The 18,980-nt window shown below is 45.3% G+C and overlaps 3 protein-coding genes across 4 annotated transcripts in view; 2 read left to right on the forward strand and 1 right to left on the reverse strand.

The window, feature by feature from the left end:
* LOC308580709 (uncharacterized protein) overlaps positions 1 to 18,980 on the forward strand; it is a 263,178-nt gene that overhangs the window by 32,306 nt on the left and 211,892 nt on the right. The window lies entirely within an intron of this gene.
* LOC308581176 (uncharacterized protein) overlaps positions 11,223 to 18,980 on the reverse strand; it is a 270,653-nt gene continuing 262,895 nt past the window's right edge. Inside the window, exon 2 of one of the 2 annotated variants that reach the window (XR_014004883.1) lies at positions 11,223 to 11,252. Coding sequence is in view for 1 of the 2 variants with exons in the window: in XM_081183701.1 (XP_081039827.1) it covers positions 12,396 to 12,397 (2 nt within the window). In the remaining variant the exon portion in view is untranslated. Of the gene's footprint in view, positions 11,253 to 11,966; positions 12,398 to 18,980 lie in introns of those variants that run through there. The other variant, XM_081183701.1, reaches the window with a different exon arrangement.
* On the forward strand, positions 15,130 to 17,181 carry LOC308581159 (uncharacterized protein). The gene is made up of 2 exons (XM_081183672.1): positions 15,130 to 15,670; positions 15,755 to 17,181. Exons 1-2 carry the CDS (start codon positions 15,602 to 15,604, stop codon positions 16,265 to 16,267), a joined length of 582 nt encoding a protein of 193 aa, XP_081039798.1. The 5' UTR covers positions 15,130 to 15,601; the 3' UTR covers positions 16,268 to 17,181.

The following is an 18,980-nucleotide window of genomic DNA, read 5'->3' on the forward strand; positions in this document are numbered from 1 at the left end:
AAAAACTCCATTATTCTATCCAACTTTCCTTCTCCAGTCCAAGCGGGGCTCCAATCGTCAAAATCTGACTTTCCCTAAATTCAATCATAAAAGGCATCAACTTATAGTCATCAAATTACATCTGTAAGGCTGGGGCTCTCTCCCTGTCCACTTGTGCTATTTTAGGTTCAACAATGACAACTTTCTCCCCCGCCTTCTCTACAATTTGCCATGTCAGAGTAGATCCCTGTATCGATTCCTGAATAGTTTCTGTATTAATGTTCGCTTTTTGTCCAAAATTAGTCACTTTTTGTCCCAAGTTATCAATTTTTATAGTCATCACATCCGTCTTCTTATGGAGCTGTTCCAGTGAGTCATTTATCTTACATTTGAAATCAAACCTTTATTAGGCATTATGCAAATAAAACCATAAAAGAGAAAATAACATGTAAAAGCCTTGAGATATATATAAAAAGGCAGCAGTTTGCTACATACACACACATATATATACATATAGAATCAGTGGTTTTCCTTGTTAACCTGCTCCTTGGAGGGCTGCTACCAAAAACTCAGCTACCCCCGCCGTTACCCTTTGGTCAACGTCGGATAGGCAGAATCCCACACATTCACCTTGCTGGGGTTCCAGACCACCCAAAAGGGGGGACAGCACGCGTTGACGGAGCGTACTGTACAATGGGCAATGGAAGAGAATATGCTCTACAGTGTCCGGGATATTCATAGAGCATCTGCAGAATCTCTTGTTTCTAGGGATATTTTGATATCTTCCCCAGACAAATGCTGAGGGAAAAACATTCAACCGGGCCAGCATAAAAGCCCTACGTTGGGCTGGGATTATTAATTTAGTGACGTAATTGGCTCTGCTATCTAAGATATTTAAGTCATAGAATATGGGGGAGCAAATTTTGTTTACAGCTGCCATAATATTTTGTCTCTCGACATCCTTTAGTCTAGTTAGGATATTACGGAAAATGTATTGCTCATTAGAATTGTACAGGGGCTCCAGCTCGATGCCTAAAGATTCAATCTTTTTTTCGAGGTACTGATACCATCTTGATTTATAGGAGTCTTTGAGCAAATCAGCGAGCAGGCGTGATGGAGAGCAGCGAAAATGGCAGCGTAACCAGTACTTTATTGAGGTGGACCAGGCCCAGTATTCCATTGTGTGTATGCCTATTTCTGCACACATTGTTTCATATTTGATCACAGCTTCTCGGCCTTTTGGCTAAGATCAAGTGTAGTATTTATCTTACATAATGCAACCACTAAGGCTTCTTCTGTCAACATTCTTAACAATCCAAGGTCAGTCCCAGATTCTCACAGTTTTTTATCTTGCAGCTGGAGATCCCCCCAGCTCAACTCATGTAACAATTTCAAAAGCTTCTTCTAGAGGGAAACAATTTCGATTTGCATCAATCCTTTTAAGCACAGTTCAAACAATAAAGTTAGTTTCAATTTTCAGTTACTTTTACTCCTTTTTAAACTCAGATGGAGACAATGGAAACAATGTATTTCTCTTATTTAACTAGCTGTCAACGAACGATCTATTCAGATTCAAAACGTCGGTCTTACTAGCAGACCGTTTCCAGGTTCAGAGCGGTGGTAATTTGACTTTCTTCACTCTCTCCTGCAGGCTTACACGATCCAAAATTTCCCCCCTCTTCTCCTGCTTCCAAGGGGGGTTTAGTGATTTTAACCGATGGAAGTTTAATCCTTTACGGAAGGCTTTCCAAGACTTGCAGCCTCTATGCTTCAGTCTATTTACAAAAAGGGGAGGCGGACTTCCTTTTTGAAACCTCCCCGTTTCGGTGCCAAATTAAGACGTTTAAAGATCCAATTTTCCGTTCTACTCACGGGTAATTGTTTTAGAATCAAATTGTCCACAGGAAAAAGTCAGCGCTCTCCAGCAATAGCAATGCGGCTTCACTCCGTGAAAGAAGCAGTCAATTCGAAGCACCGCGCCACTCACCCGTCGCTCCAGATCCCCGAAAACAGGTTTCCCCGCGAGTAGAGGAGGCGCAAAAGGTGCCAGCCGAATCCCACGTTCACAGGCTTCTCCCGCCTGTGATTTTTAGTGGGTCTCCGCCTTTGCTGTTGCGGCCAGACCCAGATTTCCACAAAGCAAGTTCCTCCCGATCAGAGGAATTCAGCCATTACTGGAGGCGCTAACCCTTAGTGTATCAAAGTGCGCCAACGGACATTTTCAAAAATCTAACAATTGTTAATAAAGCCACTGAACTTATTTGAAAATCACCTGTAATCCTGATTACTGAGTGGAATAACTTACCTTTGGTATTTTTAAATCTTAACTAAATGACGTAAAAAAGTGTTGGAACACTTTTACATTTCACATAATCTTTAGATGGTCGTGCTAAAAACACACCTACTCTCTTCAAACGCCAACGGCTAACTGGCGGCCAGCGCAGTCGCAACTCTTCTACTCACACATGCATAGGCACATTTGGGTGATGTCGCGACACGAATATCATCTCTTGATATTGAAATATTATTGGTGTGTCAATGTCCTCCTTGCGTCAATGTGCCCCACCTCCCCCATTCCGCATTTTCAGAGGAGGGGGGGAAAGGGGAAAGTGTGTCCCCCCAGATAAGACTCCCATCCTCCCTGGCCATGGGCCATCCTTGCTTGGGCAGGTGGTACTTTGAGTCCAACCACAACTGGAGGACCAGAGATTTGCGGAAATAAATCTTTGGGTCCAGGCAGCGCTTCCTCGGCGTAGGCTCTGCTGACCTGGCCAAAGAAATGCAGAGTAGCAGCGGTCCTGCTTCCGTGTGAGATAAAGGGATAAATCAAGTCCAGAGACAGTCCTTTCTTATCTCCAGTAGCTTTATTTACAGAGTAATAAATCCATCAGACACCATCGGAAACTTCGGCCATTTCTCTGTGCTTTCCAAAAGCACACTCACAGGAGCTTCTAAGCTGAGCTGCTTCTCTGTCCGTTGCAGAGACAGATCTGAAGAGCGTCAGAACAACATCCTGTGACGCACTTCTCTGCATCGAGCTCCTCCCAGCTCCTCCCAGATCCAGATACAGGACACCACGGAGTTTTAACCTTGTCAGTTCCAAACTCCACACCCCCTCTTGTCCTGCATCTGGAGACAATAGCCAACAATGCTTTCCCCATACACAGACCCTCACAGAACTCCTCGTGCTTCTGGAAGGTTAAGGTTTTGTGAAACCATCAGCGAGGTTCTTGGTTGAGGGACAGTATTTCAGAGCAACTAGCCCCTCACGAACGCTCTGACATACATTCCGGAAACGTATGTCCAAATGTTTGGTCCTCGCCTTGAACTGCCCTGTCTCAGCCAATTTGAGACATGGTTGATTGTCTTCATGCACCACAACGGGCAGACAATTCTCTCCACAGATTTCCTCGACCAAACACACATAGAACTCCAGCTCTCTGCAAACCTCTGATAGCGCACTGAACTCAGCTTCAGTAGATGAAAGCGCTATGAGACTTTGCTTCCGGGACCTCCACCCCACTATTGAGTCCCCAAACTTCACCACTAAGCCTGACACTGATTTGCGGTCCTCAAGATTAGCCCAATCCGAATCTACAAAGCAAGTCAGTTTGACTTCTCCTTGTGCTGGCAACCTAAGACAAAAGTCTTTGGTTTCCTGCAAATACCTCAGAACTCTCTTGATGCCATTCCAGGCTTGTATGCTAGGACTTGAAGCCTCTCTACTGAGCAGATTGACAGCAAATGCTATGTCTGGTCTGCTCCACTGGGACAAATACAACAAACTCCCTAGAGCTGATTGAAACATTTCAGTATTTTCGAACTCAGCGCGTTCTACTTGCTGGCTGTCCTTCACAAAACTAGTCTCCATAGGACTTCTCACTCCTGCACAATCACTCATCCTGAACTTCTCAAGCAACTGTTCAATCTTACCTTTCTGGCAAAGCAAGAAGCTTCCATCCTCAGTCCTCGCTATCTAGACGCCTAGGTAAGACTTGACATCTCCAAGCTGCTTCAGCTTGAACCGTTTTCTAAGCTCTTTAGCAAACTTCTCCACCTGTTCACCTGTCTGTGCCATGATCAACAAATCATCAACAAACACCTGCACCACTTGCTGTTTCAAGCCTGAATCTCTAATGTAAAGACAACTGTCTGCAAGAGATCTCTTAAAACCTAGCTTTTCTAAGGCTTCATGTAGACACATCTTCCAATTCCTGGCAGATTGGCGTAATCCATAGATGGATTTGTGCAACCGCCACACAACGCCTGGCTCACTGACTTCAAACCCTGGAGGAGGAAGCATGTACAACTCCTCCTGGTGACCTGAGTTCAGGTAGGCGACATCTACATCAAAATGGTTCACCTTCCAACCTCTCTGTGCTGCTATCGCTAAAAGCGTTCTCAGAGTCTCTGCTCTCGAGGTCGGCGAATAGACCTCTGTGAAGTGGACACCCTTTTTCTGTGTGAATCCTTGGGCCACTAATCTCGCTTTATACTGTGGTTCTCCCGCTTCTGTGGGTTTAAGTCAGTAAACCCATCTGCAGCTAACAGCTCGCTGGTTAGCCGGTAGCTGTGTGAGTGAGAACACACCAAGAGACTCCATTGAGTTCATCTCCTTCTGCATCACCTCATGCCATTTGCTAGCTTCTTCCTGAGGCAACTTCTGAACATCCTCAAAGGATTCAGGTTCACACCTAGCCACAACAACCCAAACACTAGTGGCTTCATACCTTTCAGGTGGCTTTCCTTTCGTTGATCTTGCTGATCTCCTCAGCGTGAACTCTGGAACTGCACCTGATTCACCTGGATCAGCCCTACTATCCCCTGTGTCAGAAACCTCCTCCTCTGACCTGCTGCGCCATTTCAGGCGTACAGCTGGTTCTGCTGGTGAGGATGGCTCACTCCTTGGCTCAGACTTGACAGAAACCTGTGGAGGGGTCCTGGGACTCCCTTTTGGAGAGATACGGAGCCTCTCCCTTGGAGAACCCAACTCTGGACTCTGTGGCTGTGGACCGTGCACCTCAGCAACAGGTTCAGCCTCATCCTCCTCCTCCTCATCTGAGTCTGACAGAACATCCGGGTTCCCGTGAAGACGTTTCCACCCACTCTGCTCGCAAAACTCAGCACTGCCGCTAATGAGCAGCTTAGACTGGTTGCCAGTAGGGTATGCGAAACGCCACGCCTTTGAACCCGGCTCATAGCCTACAAAGATCATCTTCCTAGACCTTGGCTCACTCTTTCTGCGCATGGCCTTTGGAATGAGAACCCAAGCCTGACATCCAAAAACGTGGAAGTAGTGCACCTTCGGCTTCTTCTGATGCAACAAGAAAAACGGTGTGTTGCCTACACTGGAATTGTACACCCGATTCTGCAGAAAGCATGCTGTCTTATAACTTTCAGCCCAAAAGCGCTGTGGCAACCCTGAATCTGCCAGCATTGCGTTTGCAGATTCCTGTAGTGTGCGAAATTTTCTCTCTGCAACCCCATTCTGTTGCGGAGAGCAGGGGGCCGTCAATCGATGACTGATACCTTTCTGCCTGAAAAACGATTGCAGCGCAGAACCTGTGAACTCCCCCCCCCCCCGCAATCAGATTGAAAGGAAATCACCCTGGTAGAGAACCGGAGCTCTACCGCTGTGATCCAATCTCTGATCAGTGCAGCTGCTTCTGACTTCTATCTCAGTGAGAAAAACCATGTATGTCTAGAAAAATCGTCAATCAGAACCAGAATCCATTTAGACCCAGCTAAAGAAGGTGTTGGCATGGGACCTGATAAATCTGCATGCACCAACTCAAAGGGTTTGCTGGTTCTCCTCTCTGACCTGGGGTATGTGCATGTTGTGACCTTCGATTGCTTACAGGCTTGACAATCTAGGTATCTGCCACAGGCCTTGAACCTACACCCAATTGTGTTCTCTGCGGCTTTTCTCACAAGCGACCACCCCGCGTGTCCAAATTTCCTGTGCCACATGTGAATACAATCATTGTGTGGTGGGATGTTTGCACACTGCACTTGTGCATCTTCAATGGACTCTCCACTAGCCCCATTTTCCACCAGTCCCATTTTTCCACCAGTCCCATTTTCAATAGGCATCTCCACCAGAAAGAGCCTGTCTTTCCTCTCAACACTGTAGATCTTCTTCCCATCCCTGTAAAAGGAACACAAATTGTTAGAGAACAAAACATCGAATCCAATAGCCATTAATGCTGACGCACTCAAAAGAGAGTGGGCAAGCTCTGGAACAAAAAAAGCTTGCACCTCACAATCTAGAAAAGAACAATATAAAGACCCAGATTCAGTCAGTGGTCTCCGAGACCCATCCGCTAAGTGAACATAACGTTCAGTTTTAACTGTCTTGCAGTTTCTCAGGAGCTCCCGTGAATTCACGAGATTGTGAGTAGCACCTGAGTCCACCACGAAAGATAAAGTGCCTCTCTGGCTGTCTTCCAAAGTTGCCATGGTGCTGCTCGCACCCACACCGGGGCTTCTGCAAGTGTCCTTCCTGGTTGCCATGGTTGCAGCCTCCCCTCGACTGAGACTTTTGTCTTTTCCCAGAGACACCATCGCAGCTGTGAGGTGAAAAGACGCCTTGTCTTTGTTTTTCTCCTGGCCTGCAGCTTTCCCACGTCTGGCTCTGGGAACTTGCTTTCTTGACGTTCCACGCCGGCCGGTGTCCTTGGCACCATCCTGCGCCTCTAGTGGACAATTGCGGACCAAGTGTGTGTTGCTACCACACCGATAGCATCTCTTGAAAACAAAGGCTCTCACACAGTCCTCACCACTCCTGGCTGCTGCCCCCCCACTCCTTCTTGGGGTGCAGCCTGTGTCCTCTTTCACAGCCCTCTGCCGCTTTGATTCTACGTCAATCAAGCGTCCGCTAATATATTCGATCGTAAGATCCTGCGGCGGCATCGTTTCCATCATTAGAACCAAGTTCTCATAACTCCTGTCCAAAGAGCTTAAAAGCGTATAAGCTTTAAGTTCATCTGGGAAGGGCACATTGAGCTGACGCAGCTTACTGAAGAGTCAGCATCTGAGCAATGCGATCCCTTATCGGTTCCCCTTGGGACAGCCTCTTCTCAAACAGAGAACGTATCACTTGGATCTTTGCCCCAGCTGTGGTCCTCTGATGTATTCTAGTCAGAGCAGACCAAATCTGATGACAGGTACGTAAGCCATCAATATGAGGGAGCTGCGACGCTTCAATCGCCATCACCACATGGGACATGGCCTTCTTGTCTTTCTTTGCCGCCGCTGCAGCCCTCTCCACATCTGCAGCTGCTGCATTGGGCCCGGCCACGACTGGATCGGCCTGCGTGCATTCCCACAGCTGCTTTCCGTCCAGCCAATAATACATGTGTTTGGACCAGTCCTCCCAATTGGCTCCATTGAGCCTTTCAAAGGGGATATTGAAGCTCTCATGGCCCTGCTGTGCCTGAGCAGCAGCCATCTCCTCCCCCCGGGGCTTCAAACGTACTCACTCTGCCAGCCAGCTGGTCCTCCGAAGCAGCAGTCTCTCTTGGCTCTTGGCTCCGATCACCAGCATTCCTCACTGCCCTTCCTGGCAGGAGATCACAGCAACTCAAAGCTGGCAGTCTTCCTCCCTTCTCACACTTGTCAGGAAACACAGAACTTCCATAACCTTTGCAGAAATAAATCTTTGGGTGCAGGCAGCGCTTCCTCGGCGTAGGCTCTGCTGACTTGGCCAAAGAAATGCAGAGTAGCAGCGGTCCTGCTTCCGTGTGAGATAAAGGGATAAATCAAGTCCAAAGACAGTCCGTTCTTATCTCCAGTAGCTTTATTTACAGAGTAATAAATCCATCAGACACCATCGGAAACTTCGGCCATTTCTCTCTGCTGTCCAAAAGCACACTCACAGCAGCTTCTAAGCTGAGCTGCTTCTCTGTCCATTGCAGAGACAGATCTGAAGAGCGTCAGAACAACATCCTGTGATGCACTTCTCTGCATCGAGCTCCTCCCAGCTCCTCCCAGATCCAGATACAGGACACCACGGAGTTTTAACCTTGTCAGTTCCAAACTCCACAAGAGATGCCTCAACTCAGCACAGAAGGTTCCTCTAGGGCTCAGTGTTACTTGGGAGTTGGTGGAACTGGATCTTAAGGGTTCTTGAGACATTTCCAAGGGATTATGATTGGTATCCAGACCCTAACACTATAAAGCCAAGGTGTCCACACTGAGCAGTTTATCAACCCTGCTGGCCGCTGGGGAAGACCTTCTGAAGGAAGTGGTTTGCCCCCAATGTTAATTCCTTCCTTCCTTCCTCTGCTGCTGCTGCCCACACTAAAGGAATGTCTGGATGAAATCCCAGGGATGTCTGGCTCCTATTACAAAGAGATCCAGTTGATATTCTAGAATAAAGTGTGGCTAAGATTCTGAGTCACAATCATGGCTGAGAAATACAGCCAGGGAATATGAAACTGATTTGAAGATTGGATTCTTCTTTACACATTATTATTATTATTATTATTATTATTATTATTATTATTATTATTATTATTATTATTATTATTATTATATTACATTCAGGAGGACACACCACGGGTTTCCTTCTTCTTTCTTTTCTTTCCAACAATCATAATTATAATTATAATTATAATTTATTATTTATACCCCGCCCATCTGGCTGGGCCTCCCCAGCCACTCTGGGTGGCTTCCATAGAAACCAAAAATACAGTAAAATATCACACGTTAAAAATTTCCCTGAACAGGGCTGCCTTAAGATGTCTTCTGAATGTCAGGTAGTTGTTTATCGCTTTGACATCTGCTGGAAGGGCGTTCCACAGGGCGGGCACCACTACCGAGAAGGCCCTCTGCCTGGTTCCCTGTAGCTTTGCTTCTCGCAATGAGGGAACCGCCAGAAGGCCCTCGGCGCTGGACCTCAGCGTCCGGGCAGAATGATGGGGGTGGAGACGCTCCTTCAGGTATACTGGACCGAGGCCATTTAGGGCTTTAAAGGTCAGCACCAACACTTTGAATTGTGCTCGGAAATGTACTGGGAGCCAATGTAGGTCTTTCAAGACCGGTGTTATATGGTATTGGCGGCCGCTGCCAGTCACCAGTCTAGCTGCCGCATTCTGGATTAGTTGTAGTTTCCGAGTCACCTTCAAAGGTAGCCCCACGTAGAGCGCATTGCAGTAGTCCAAGCGGGAGATGACCAGAGCATGCACCACTCTGGCCAGTGTTATTCACCTTTAATACTCACCTTTTTCAGTGTAACACATATTTTTATCTTGTGATATTCAGATGAAGAGAGGTATAACAATTTAATAAATAATTCCCAGTTGGAGCAGAGCTAGAATATCCAGAAGCCCTTGGCCACCCAGGGCAAAGGAGGAAGAACAGTGAGAGAGGCCTGGACAGGGAATCTCCGCTAAGATAAGCCAGTGTCAGGAGGCGGGTGTGAGACCCGGTGGCATATAATTATTATAAATCATAATTGGGGTGGGTGTCTCAATCTGGCCTTCCCAGCAGTCAGGCTCCAGCTGCTTTCCTTCTGCATCTCGAGCTCTCTCCATTCAAGAATGCAAGGCTGAGAGATGGAGGTCCAACCCCAAGAACATTGTGCCACTGAGCACTCCTTCAACCGGCCACAAGCACCAAGCCTTGTCACTAGACTTATATATGGGTCTCCCAAAATGGTCAGTATGGACCTCCTGAGGCCAAAGGGACTCTGCAGGTGATTAATAAACATCTAGAGGTCGAAGGGGACAACATGTGGCCCAAGGGGTGGAGGATTATAGTGCAGAGGATGAAGAACCTCATGATGAACTTAGGACCCTGATGAATATTGGCTTCATGGAACATAGAGCAGCTCCCTTTCCTGTGATAAACCATTTTTTATCAAACGTAAAGCCCACAGTTAAACTGTATTCTAAGATAATGCTGCTTCATTAATGCTTAATTAAAGGTTAGGAAAGGCTGGTGATGCATTACCATTATTTAACATTATTTCATCTGTCTTTCCGAAAAATTTGATATGGAGGACAGAAAAGAATCTACGAGATGTCAAAATAAGAGCAGGTGCTAATTGATGTGTGTAATATTCCTTTGTTCTCTTCCTAGGTTTCCTTTCCTCCCGCTCCTCCCTGTTGAAAGAAGACAATGGAGAAGGCAGTCAAAATTATGGAGGGCCAAGTCCAATGGGAATAACAAAGAAACCATATAAATTCATGGATTGTGAAAAGAGAGAGGAGAAACAGTTTGAAAGTATGGAGTGTGGGAAGAGTTTCACTGACAGTGGAACACTTGGAAAACATCAACGGACTCACACGGGGGAGAAACCATTTGAATGCATGGAATGTGGAAAGAGTTTCACTCAGAGTGGATACCTTAGAATTCATCAACGGACTCACACGGGGGAGAAACCATTTAAATGCATGGAGTGTGGAAAGAGCTTCAGTCAGAGTGGACACCTTAGAATTCATCAACGGAGTCACACGGGGGAGAAACCATTTAAATGCATGGAGTGTGGAAAGAGCTTCAGTCAGAGTGGAGACCTTAGAATTCATCAACGGAGTCACACTGGGGAGAAACCATTTAAATGCATGGAATGTGGAAAGAGCTTCACTGAGAATGGAAAACTTAGAATTCATCAACGGACTCACACGGGGGAGAAACCATTTAAATGCATGGAGTGTGGAAAGAGCTTCAGTCAGAGTGGACACCTTAGAATTCATCAACGGAGTCACACTGGGGAGAAACCATTTAAATGCATGGAGTGTGGCAAGAGCTTCAGTCGGAGTGGAGACCTTAGAATTCATCAACGGACTCACACGGGGGAGAAACCATTTAAATGCATGGAGTGTGGAAAGAGCTTCACTGAGAGTGGAAACCTTAGAATTCATCAACGGAGTCACACAGGGGAGAAATCATTTAAATGCATGGAGTGTGGAAAGAGCTTCAGTAAGAGTGGAGACCTTAGAATTCATCAACGGACTCACACGGGGGAGAAACCATTTAAATGCATGGAGTGTGGAAAGAGCTTCACTGAGCGTGGAAAACTTAGAATTCATCAACGGAGTCACACGGGGGAGAAACCATTTGAATGCATGGAGTGTGGAAAGAGCTTCAGTCAGAGTGGACACCTTAGAATTCATCAACGGAGTCACACAGGGGAGAAACCATTTGAATGCATGGAGTGTGGAAAGAGCTTCAGTCAGAGTGGACACCTTAGAATTCATCAACGGAGTCACACTGGGGAGAAGCCATTTAAATGCATGGAGTGTGGGAAGAGCTTCAGTGAGAGTGGACACCTTAGAATTCATCAACGGAGTCACACAGCGGAGAAACCATTTAAATGCATGGAGTGTGGAAAGAGCTTCATTGGGAGTGGACACCTTAGAATTCATCAACGGAGTCACACAGGGGAGAAACCATTTAAGTGCATGGAATGTGGAAAGAGCTTCGGTCAGAGTGGAAACCTTAGAATTCATCAATGGAGTCACACAGGGGAGAAACCATTTAAATGCATGGAGTGTGGAAAGAGCTTCAGTCGGAGTGGAGACCTTAGAATTCATCAACGGAGTCACACAGGGGAGAAATCATTTAAATGCATGGAGTGTGGAAAGAGCTTCAGTCTGAGTGGAAACCTTAGAATTCATCAACGGAGTCACACAGGGGAGAAATCATTTAAATGCATGGAATGTGGAAAGAGCTTCAGTCAGAGTGGACACCTTAGAATTCATCAACGGAATCACACAGGGGAGAAACCATTTGAATGCATGGAATGTGGAAAGCGTTTCACTCAGAGTGTATACCTTAGAATTCATCAACGGACTCACACGGGGGAGAAGCCATTTAAATGCATGGAGTGTGGAAAGAGCTTCACTGAGAGTGGAAATCTTAGAATTCATCAACGGACTCACACGGGGGACAAACCATTTAAATGCATGGAGTGTGGAAAGAGCTTCAGTCAGAGTGGGCACCTTAGAATTCATCAACGGAGTCACACAGGGGAGAAACCATTTAAGTGCATGGAGTGTGGAAAGAGCTTCAGTCAGAGTGGGCACCTTAGAATTCATCAGCGGAGTCACATAGGGGAGAAACCATTTAAATGCATGGAGTGTGGAAAGAGCTTCAGTGGGAGTGGACACCTTAGAATTCATCAACGGAGTCACACAGGGGAGAAACCATTTCTGCTGCTCCAGAGAAGCGGACACGGAGCAATGGATCCAAACTACAAGAAAGAAGATTCCACCTAAACATTAGGAAGAACTTCCTGACAGTAAGAGCTGTTTGACAGTGGAATTTGCTGCCAAGGAGTGTGGTGGAGTCTCCTTCTTTGGAGGTCTTTAAGCAGAGGCTTGACAGCCATATGTCAGGAGTGCTCTGATGGTGTTTCCTGCTTGGCAGGGGGTTGGACTCAATGGCCCTTGTGGTCTCTTCCAACTCTATGATTCTATGATTCTAAATGCATGTAGTGTGGAAAGCTTCAGTCAGAGTGGACACCTTAGAATTCATCAACGGAGTCACACAGGGGAGAAACCATTTAAATGCATGGAGTTTGGAAAGAGCTTCAATAGAAGTGGACACCTTAGCAAACACCATTGAGCTCACAGAGCGAAAACCACTTACTTATATGGAGTGTAGAAAGCTCTTCAATCCTGATGTTCTTACAAAACATCAATGGACTCACAAGGAGGAGAAGCTTTAAGAGTTGAAACCCAACAATCTACCAACAAACTGAAAAAGCAGAAATGATTTGAATGGAAGGAGTGTTGGAAGTTCTTCTATTACCTTATATGTATATAATTTTATATGCAATTTGTTTTTATATGGAATTTATTTACAAATTGCTATATACTTTCCAGATACACATTTATTTCATACTTGACTTCCTCTCCATGGTTTCCCCATATAATTTTTAAATTGCTGCATATTTCAGATATTTACACCTTACCTTTTCCACACTCTTCTCCAGCAAGTTTTCAACTGTTGTTTTCCATTCAGCTCCTACTTGTGTTTGTACATGTTTATAAAAATTCTTTAAATATTCAACAAAAGGTTTCTACTCCTCCTTAATGTCTGTCTTGATCTCTTATTTTCATAGTTAAATTTGCCAATTTGACATATTCCATCACTTTTAACTGCCGCTCTTTTGATCAAGTGTAGCTATCTCTTGATTTTGCCATTTTTGTGCATAAAGTACTTTTGCTGCTGTCGTTCATCTGTCTTCATGGAACATTTAACCCAGTTATCCCTAAAAGAAATGGTTTCCTCAGGAGCATCACCCTAAGTAAAGTAATTTTCTCCCTAGTTATAATTCATCTGGTTGGCTGAAAGCCACAAAGATGTTTTCTTTTCCAACAAATCCTTATACATTTTCCAAACTCTCTATAAATTCTTCCTAATTACATAATTAATTACAAAAAAAGTATTTGGTATTTTGCCTTCTTTTGAGATACCTTTCTGCATGGCGGCATATAATTATTATAAATCATAATTGGGGTGGGTGTCTCAATCTGGCCTTCCCAGCAGTCAGGCTCCAGCTGCTTTCCTTCTGCATCTCCAGCTCTCTCCATTCAAGAATGCAAGGCTGAGAGATGGAGGTCCAACCCCAAGAACATTCTCCAACTGAGCACTCCTTCAACCGACCACAAGCACCAAGCCTTGTCACTGTAGCAGGAACCCCCCACCCCAATCATTCTGTTTGTACAAACTTCACACACACTCACACACTACATACGCCACATTTCTGTTATAAATTCATAGAAAATCAACCATACATCGGATTTGCACTGTTCCATTTTATTTTACTCCATGTGACAAAGCCTATCAAAGGGGGGTGGCTTGGTTCTGGTCAGCCATAATCCCTTCACCATCCCAGCACATCCACAGGAGCCTTGCCCAGTTGCTATGTCAACCCTGATGATCCCAGACAGAAGACAATCAAGATCACAAAGAACTTGCATATGGGAGTGGGTTCAGCATGGACTGAAACAAAGGACAATGATCAGATCTTCCCGGGGGGGGCAGGAAACTGCCAACTCTCCTTTGTCTCCTGGAAGTGACTCATGGGAAGGCGGAAAGGAAGAACCAGCCAGGTGACAGGACACGCAGGTTACCACCACAACTCCTCCCTCAACCCCTCATTTCTGTAATGTATGCATGATGTTTCTGGGGGTGAGCTTGACCTAGAGGATGGGAATTTCAAAAGTTTTTATAAGGTCTTGCACACCATCTTTCTGGGTCTTTTCCTCTCTCCTGCAAGTGAGGGGAACACCCTGTTGCAACAGTTCAATAAAGGCCAAGCCTACAGGCTGCAGTTTTGCTCCAAGTTATCCTGGTTGGGGTCTTTGTTTTTGTCGGATTTTTTCCGGTAACATCACTAGACTTATATATGGGTCTCCCAAAATGGTCAGTATGGACGTCCTGAGGCCAAAGGGAATGTGCAGGTGATTAATAAAGATCTAGAGGTCGAAGGGGACAAAATGTGGCCCAAGGGGTGGAGGATTATAGTGCAGCGGATGAAAAACTTCATGATGAATTTAGCATCCTGATTAATATTGGCCAGGTTCATGGAACATAGAGCAGCTCCCGTTCCTGTGAGAAATCACTTTTTATAAAACGTAAACCCCACAGTTCAACCGTATTCTAAGATAATTCTGCTTCATTAAGAATAATTAAGGGTTAGGAAAGGCTGGTGATGCATTACCATTATTTAACATTATTTCTTTTGCCTATGCTAAAAAATTGGAACATATGGAGGACAGGAGAGAATTTACAAGATGTTAAAATAAGAGCAGGTGCTGATTGATGTGTGTAATATTCCTTTGTTCTCTTCCTAGGTTTCCTTTCCCCCCGCTCCTCCCTGTTGAAAGAAGTCAATGGAGAAGGCAGTCAAAATTCTGGAGGGCCATGTCAAATGGGAATAACGAAGAAACCATATAAATTCATGGAATGTGAAAAGAGAGAGGAGAAACAATTTGAAAGTATGGAGTGTGGGACGAGTTTCACTGACAGTGGAACACTTGGAAAACATCGACAGACTCACACAGGGGAGAAACCATTTAAATGCATGGAGTGTGGCAAAAGCTTTGGTTGGAGTTCAAACCTTCGTATACATAAACACACTCACACGGGGGAGAAACCATATGAATATGAGTGTGGAAAGAGCTTCAGTCAGATTGGACACCTTAGAAACCATCCACGATCCCACACAGGGGAAAAACCTTATAAATGTATGGAGTGTGGAAAGAGCTTCACCGATAGTGGAACATTTAGAAAACATCAACGGACTCACACAGGAGAGAAACCATTCAAATGCATGGAATGTGTAAAGAGCTTCAGTCAGAGTAGAAACCTTAGAATCCATCAACGGATTCACACAGGAGAAAAACCATTTAAATGTTTGGAGTGTGGAAAGAGTTTCAGTACAAAGAGAGGACTGAATATTCATCATAAAACTCACACTGGAGAAAAACCATTTGAATGTATGCTGTGTGATAAGAGCTTCACTGAGAGTAGACAACTTAGAATCCATCATTGAACTCACACAGGGGAAAAACCATATAAATGTAAGGAGTGTGGAAAGAGATTCAGTCAGACTGGACACCTTAGAAACCATCAACGAACCCACACAGGGGAAAAACCTTATGAATGTATGGAGTGTGGAAGGAGCTTTACCGATAGTGGAACATTTAGAAAACATCAACGGACTCACACAGGGGAGAAACCATTTGAATGTATGGAATGTGGAAAGAGCTTTATTGATGGTACAGCACTTAGAATCCATCAACGGACTCACACAGGGGAAAAACCATTTGAATGTATGGAATGTGGAAAGAGCTTCACTTCTAATGGAGCAGTAAAAAGACATCAGTGGACTCACTCAGGGGAAAAACCATTAAAATGCATGGAATGTGGAAAGAGTTTTATTGAGAGGAGAGACCTGAGAACCCATCATCGAACTCACACTGGGGAGAAACCATTTAAATGTAAGGAGTGTGGAAAGAGCTTCAATCGCAGTGGAACACTTAGAAAACATCAATGGACTCACACAGTGGAGAAACCATTTAAATGCATGGAATGTGGAAAGAGCTTTATTGATGGTACAGCACTTAGTATCCATCATCAAACTCACACAGGGGAGAAACCATTTAAATGTAAGGAGTGTGGAAAGGGCTTCACCAATGTTGGAAATGTTAGAAGACATCAACGGACGCACACAGGGGAGAAACCATTTAAATGTAAGGAGTGTGGAAAGTGCTTCACCAATGTTGGAAGTGTTAGAAGACATCAACGGACTCACACGGGAGAAACCATTTAAATGTATGGAGAGTTGAAAGAGTTTCTTTCAGAGTGGAACCCTAATTTCACACACAGGAAACTTAGACGACATCAACAGACTCACTCGGGGATTAGCAAATAAATGTATGGAGTGTGGAAAGAGAGTCAATAAAAGTCGAAACCTTAGCAAACAGTGAACTCAAAAAGGGAAAACCACTTACGTATATGGAGCGTACATAGAGCTTCAGTCCTGATGTTATTAGAAACCATCAATGTACTCGCAAGGAGGAAAAGCTTTAAGAGTTGAAACCCTACAATCCACAAACTCAAAAATCCTAAATGGTTTGAATGGAAGGAGTGTGGGAAGTGTTTCAATTGCTTTATATACAGATAATTTTATTAATACAGTGGTACCTTGCGTTACATACGCTTCAGGTTACAGACTCTGCTAACCCAGAAATAGTGCTTCAGGTTAAGAACTTTGCCTCAGGATGAGAACAGAAACCGTGCTCCGGCGGCGGAGCAGCAGCAGGAGGCCCCATTAGCTAAAGTGGTGCTTCAGGTTAAGAACGGACCTCCGGAACGAATTAAGTACTTAACCTGAGGCACCACTGTATATAATTTTATTTACAAATTGCGTTCAAAAATGGAAGCATTCACCTCTGGGTTCTTGGCGTTTGAAAGCCCCAAACGTTCAACTTCTGAAGCGTTCTACAACCGAGATTCCACTGAGAATCCAGCAATAGTGTGTTGTCCAACAATATCCATTCTTTTAACCAACACGAAGAGGCTGCCTCGTAGTAGAAAATCTAGCAATGCGAAGCCACCTCTATTTTTAGTATCTATCGAAATTTTATAGTTAATTCTTGGTGTTTTTCCCCTGCCAGAGTAATCATGAAATATCTCTTTGCCATTCGTTAAAGAAGCTTGTATTATTTATTATTGGTATCATTTAGAATAAAAACAGTATCTTAGGTAAAACATTTCTGTTTATGGTTGAAATCCTTCGTAAAAGTGAAAGTTTCATCCTCCCCTATCTTTTCAAATGTTTTTAACATTTATGTTGTAATTCAGTGTTTTTCAAATAAACCCTTATTTAGTCTCCATCTATACAATGAACTCTTTTCACCCCTCATTATCATCCATGTTGAGTTTTGATCTGATATAGTTCTTGGCTGGATCTCTCCAGTCTTTAATCCTGTAGGCAGTCCCTTCAATATCCAGATCATGTTTCTTCTTCCCGCAGAATCCTTTGAATCAGAAGAACATGTTTACTCTTGTTCTAATGGGGGTCTGAATCTCCAAGCATCCGGGTTGGCAAACTAAGGCCTGTGGGCCGGATCAGGCGCAGTTGCCTTCTAGATCCGGCCTGCGGACGGTCCGGGAATCGCCACGTGGATTGCCAGCACGCACGTTCTTTCCCTCTCCCTCACCCGGCGGCGCTTTTCTCCTGAGGGACGAGCAATCTTGTCCCACACCGGGTGCCATCAATGGGGGGAGTCAGCTCACCCGCCTGCCTGCCTCAGAAGGGTGGCGCTGGGAAGGGGGTGTGACACTGGCTGCCGGCTGCTGCTGCGTTTTCCTCTTGCTCCTCCTCCCTCTCCCTCAGTCCGCCCTTCCTTCCTTTTCTGTGCCCCTACTCTGTGCCGCTTCCTCACGCGCTTTCTTCGTCACCCCCTCCCTCCATTCCTCCCATGGCATTCAGGCGGTTTGTTGCAGCGGCCGCAGCTGCCGCTTGCGGGTTGGGAAGCAGCAGCAGTTGGTGGGTAAAAGCTCCAGCAATGCCCCGGTTCCCCTGCCTCCGTCCGCGGCTCTGCCAGGGCTGCTGCTTCTGTCTTCTCTGGCCAACGCAGCCTCCTGCCCTGCCCTGGCACCTGGCTGGAGAAGCCCAAATGGGGCTATTGGGACGACAACTGGGACAGGTAAAGCCAAACATCTTCAGGCCTCTTTGCAGACAGGCCAAAATCGCTCATTTCCCCCCAAAATATAGTCCGGCCCTGTTAACGGAAAAATCTGAGGGCTCCCTTGGACAAAAAGTAAAGACACCAACCAGGATAACTTGGAGCAAAACAGCAGCCTGTAGGCTTGGCCTTTATTGAACTGTTGCAACAGGGTATTCCCCTCACTCGCAGGAGAGAGGAAAGACCCAGAACAATGGGCTGCAAGACCTTATAAAAACTTTTGAAATTCCCCTCCTCTAGCTCAAGCCCACCCCCAGAAACATCATGCATACATTTCAGAAAGGAGGGGTTGACATCATGCATACATTACAGAAAGGGTTGACATCATGCATACATTACAGAAAGGAGGGGTTGAGGGAGGAGTTGTGGTGGTAACCTGAGTGTCCTGTCACCTGGCTGGTTCTTCCTTTCCCCCTGCCCATGAGTCACTTCCAGGAGACAAAGGAGAGTTTGCAGTTTCCTGCCCCCAGAGGGAAGATCTGATCATTGTCCTTTGTTTCAGTCTGTTCTGAATCCACTACCATATGCAAGTTCTTTGTCATTATGATTGTCTTCTGTCTGGGGTTATCAGGGCTGACATAGCAACTGGGCAGGGCTCCTGTGGATGTGCTGGTATGCTGAAGAGATTATGGCTGACCAGAAACCAAGCCACCCCCCTTTGATAGTAAAATAAAAATGGAACAGTGCAAATCCGATGTATGGTTGATTTTCTATGAATTCATAAGAGAAATGTGGCGTATGTAGTGTGTGAGTGTGAGTGTGTGAAGTTTGTACAAACAGAATGATTGGGGT

The sequence above is a fragment of the Podarcis bocagei genome (assembly GCF_964188305.1).
Source record: "Podarcis bocagei genome assembly, chromosome: 2".
Lineage (NCBI taxonomy): Eukaryota > Metazoa > Chordata > Lepidosauria > Squamata > Lacertidae > Podarcis > Podarcis bocagei.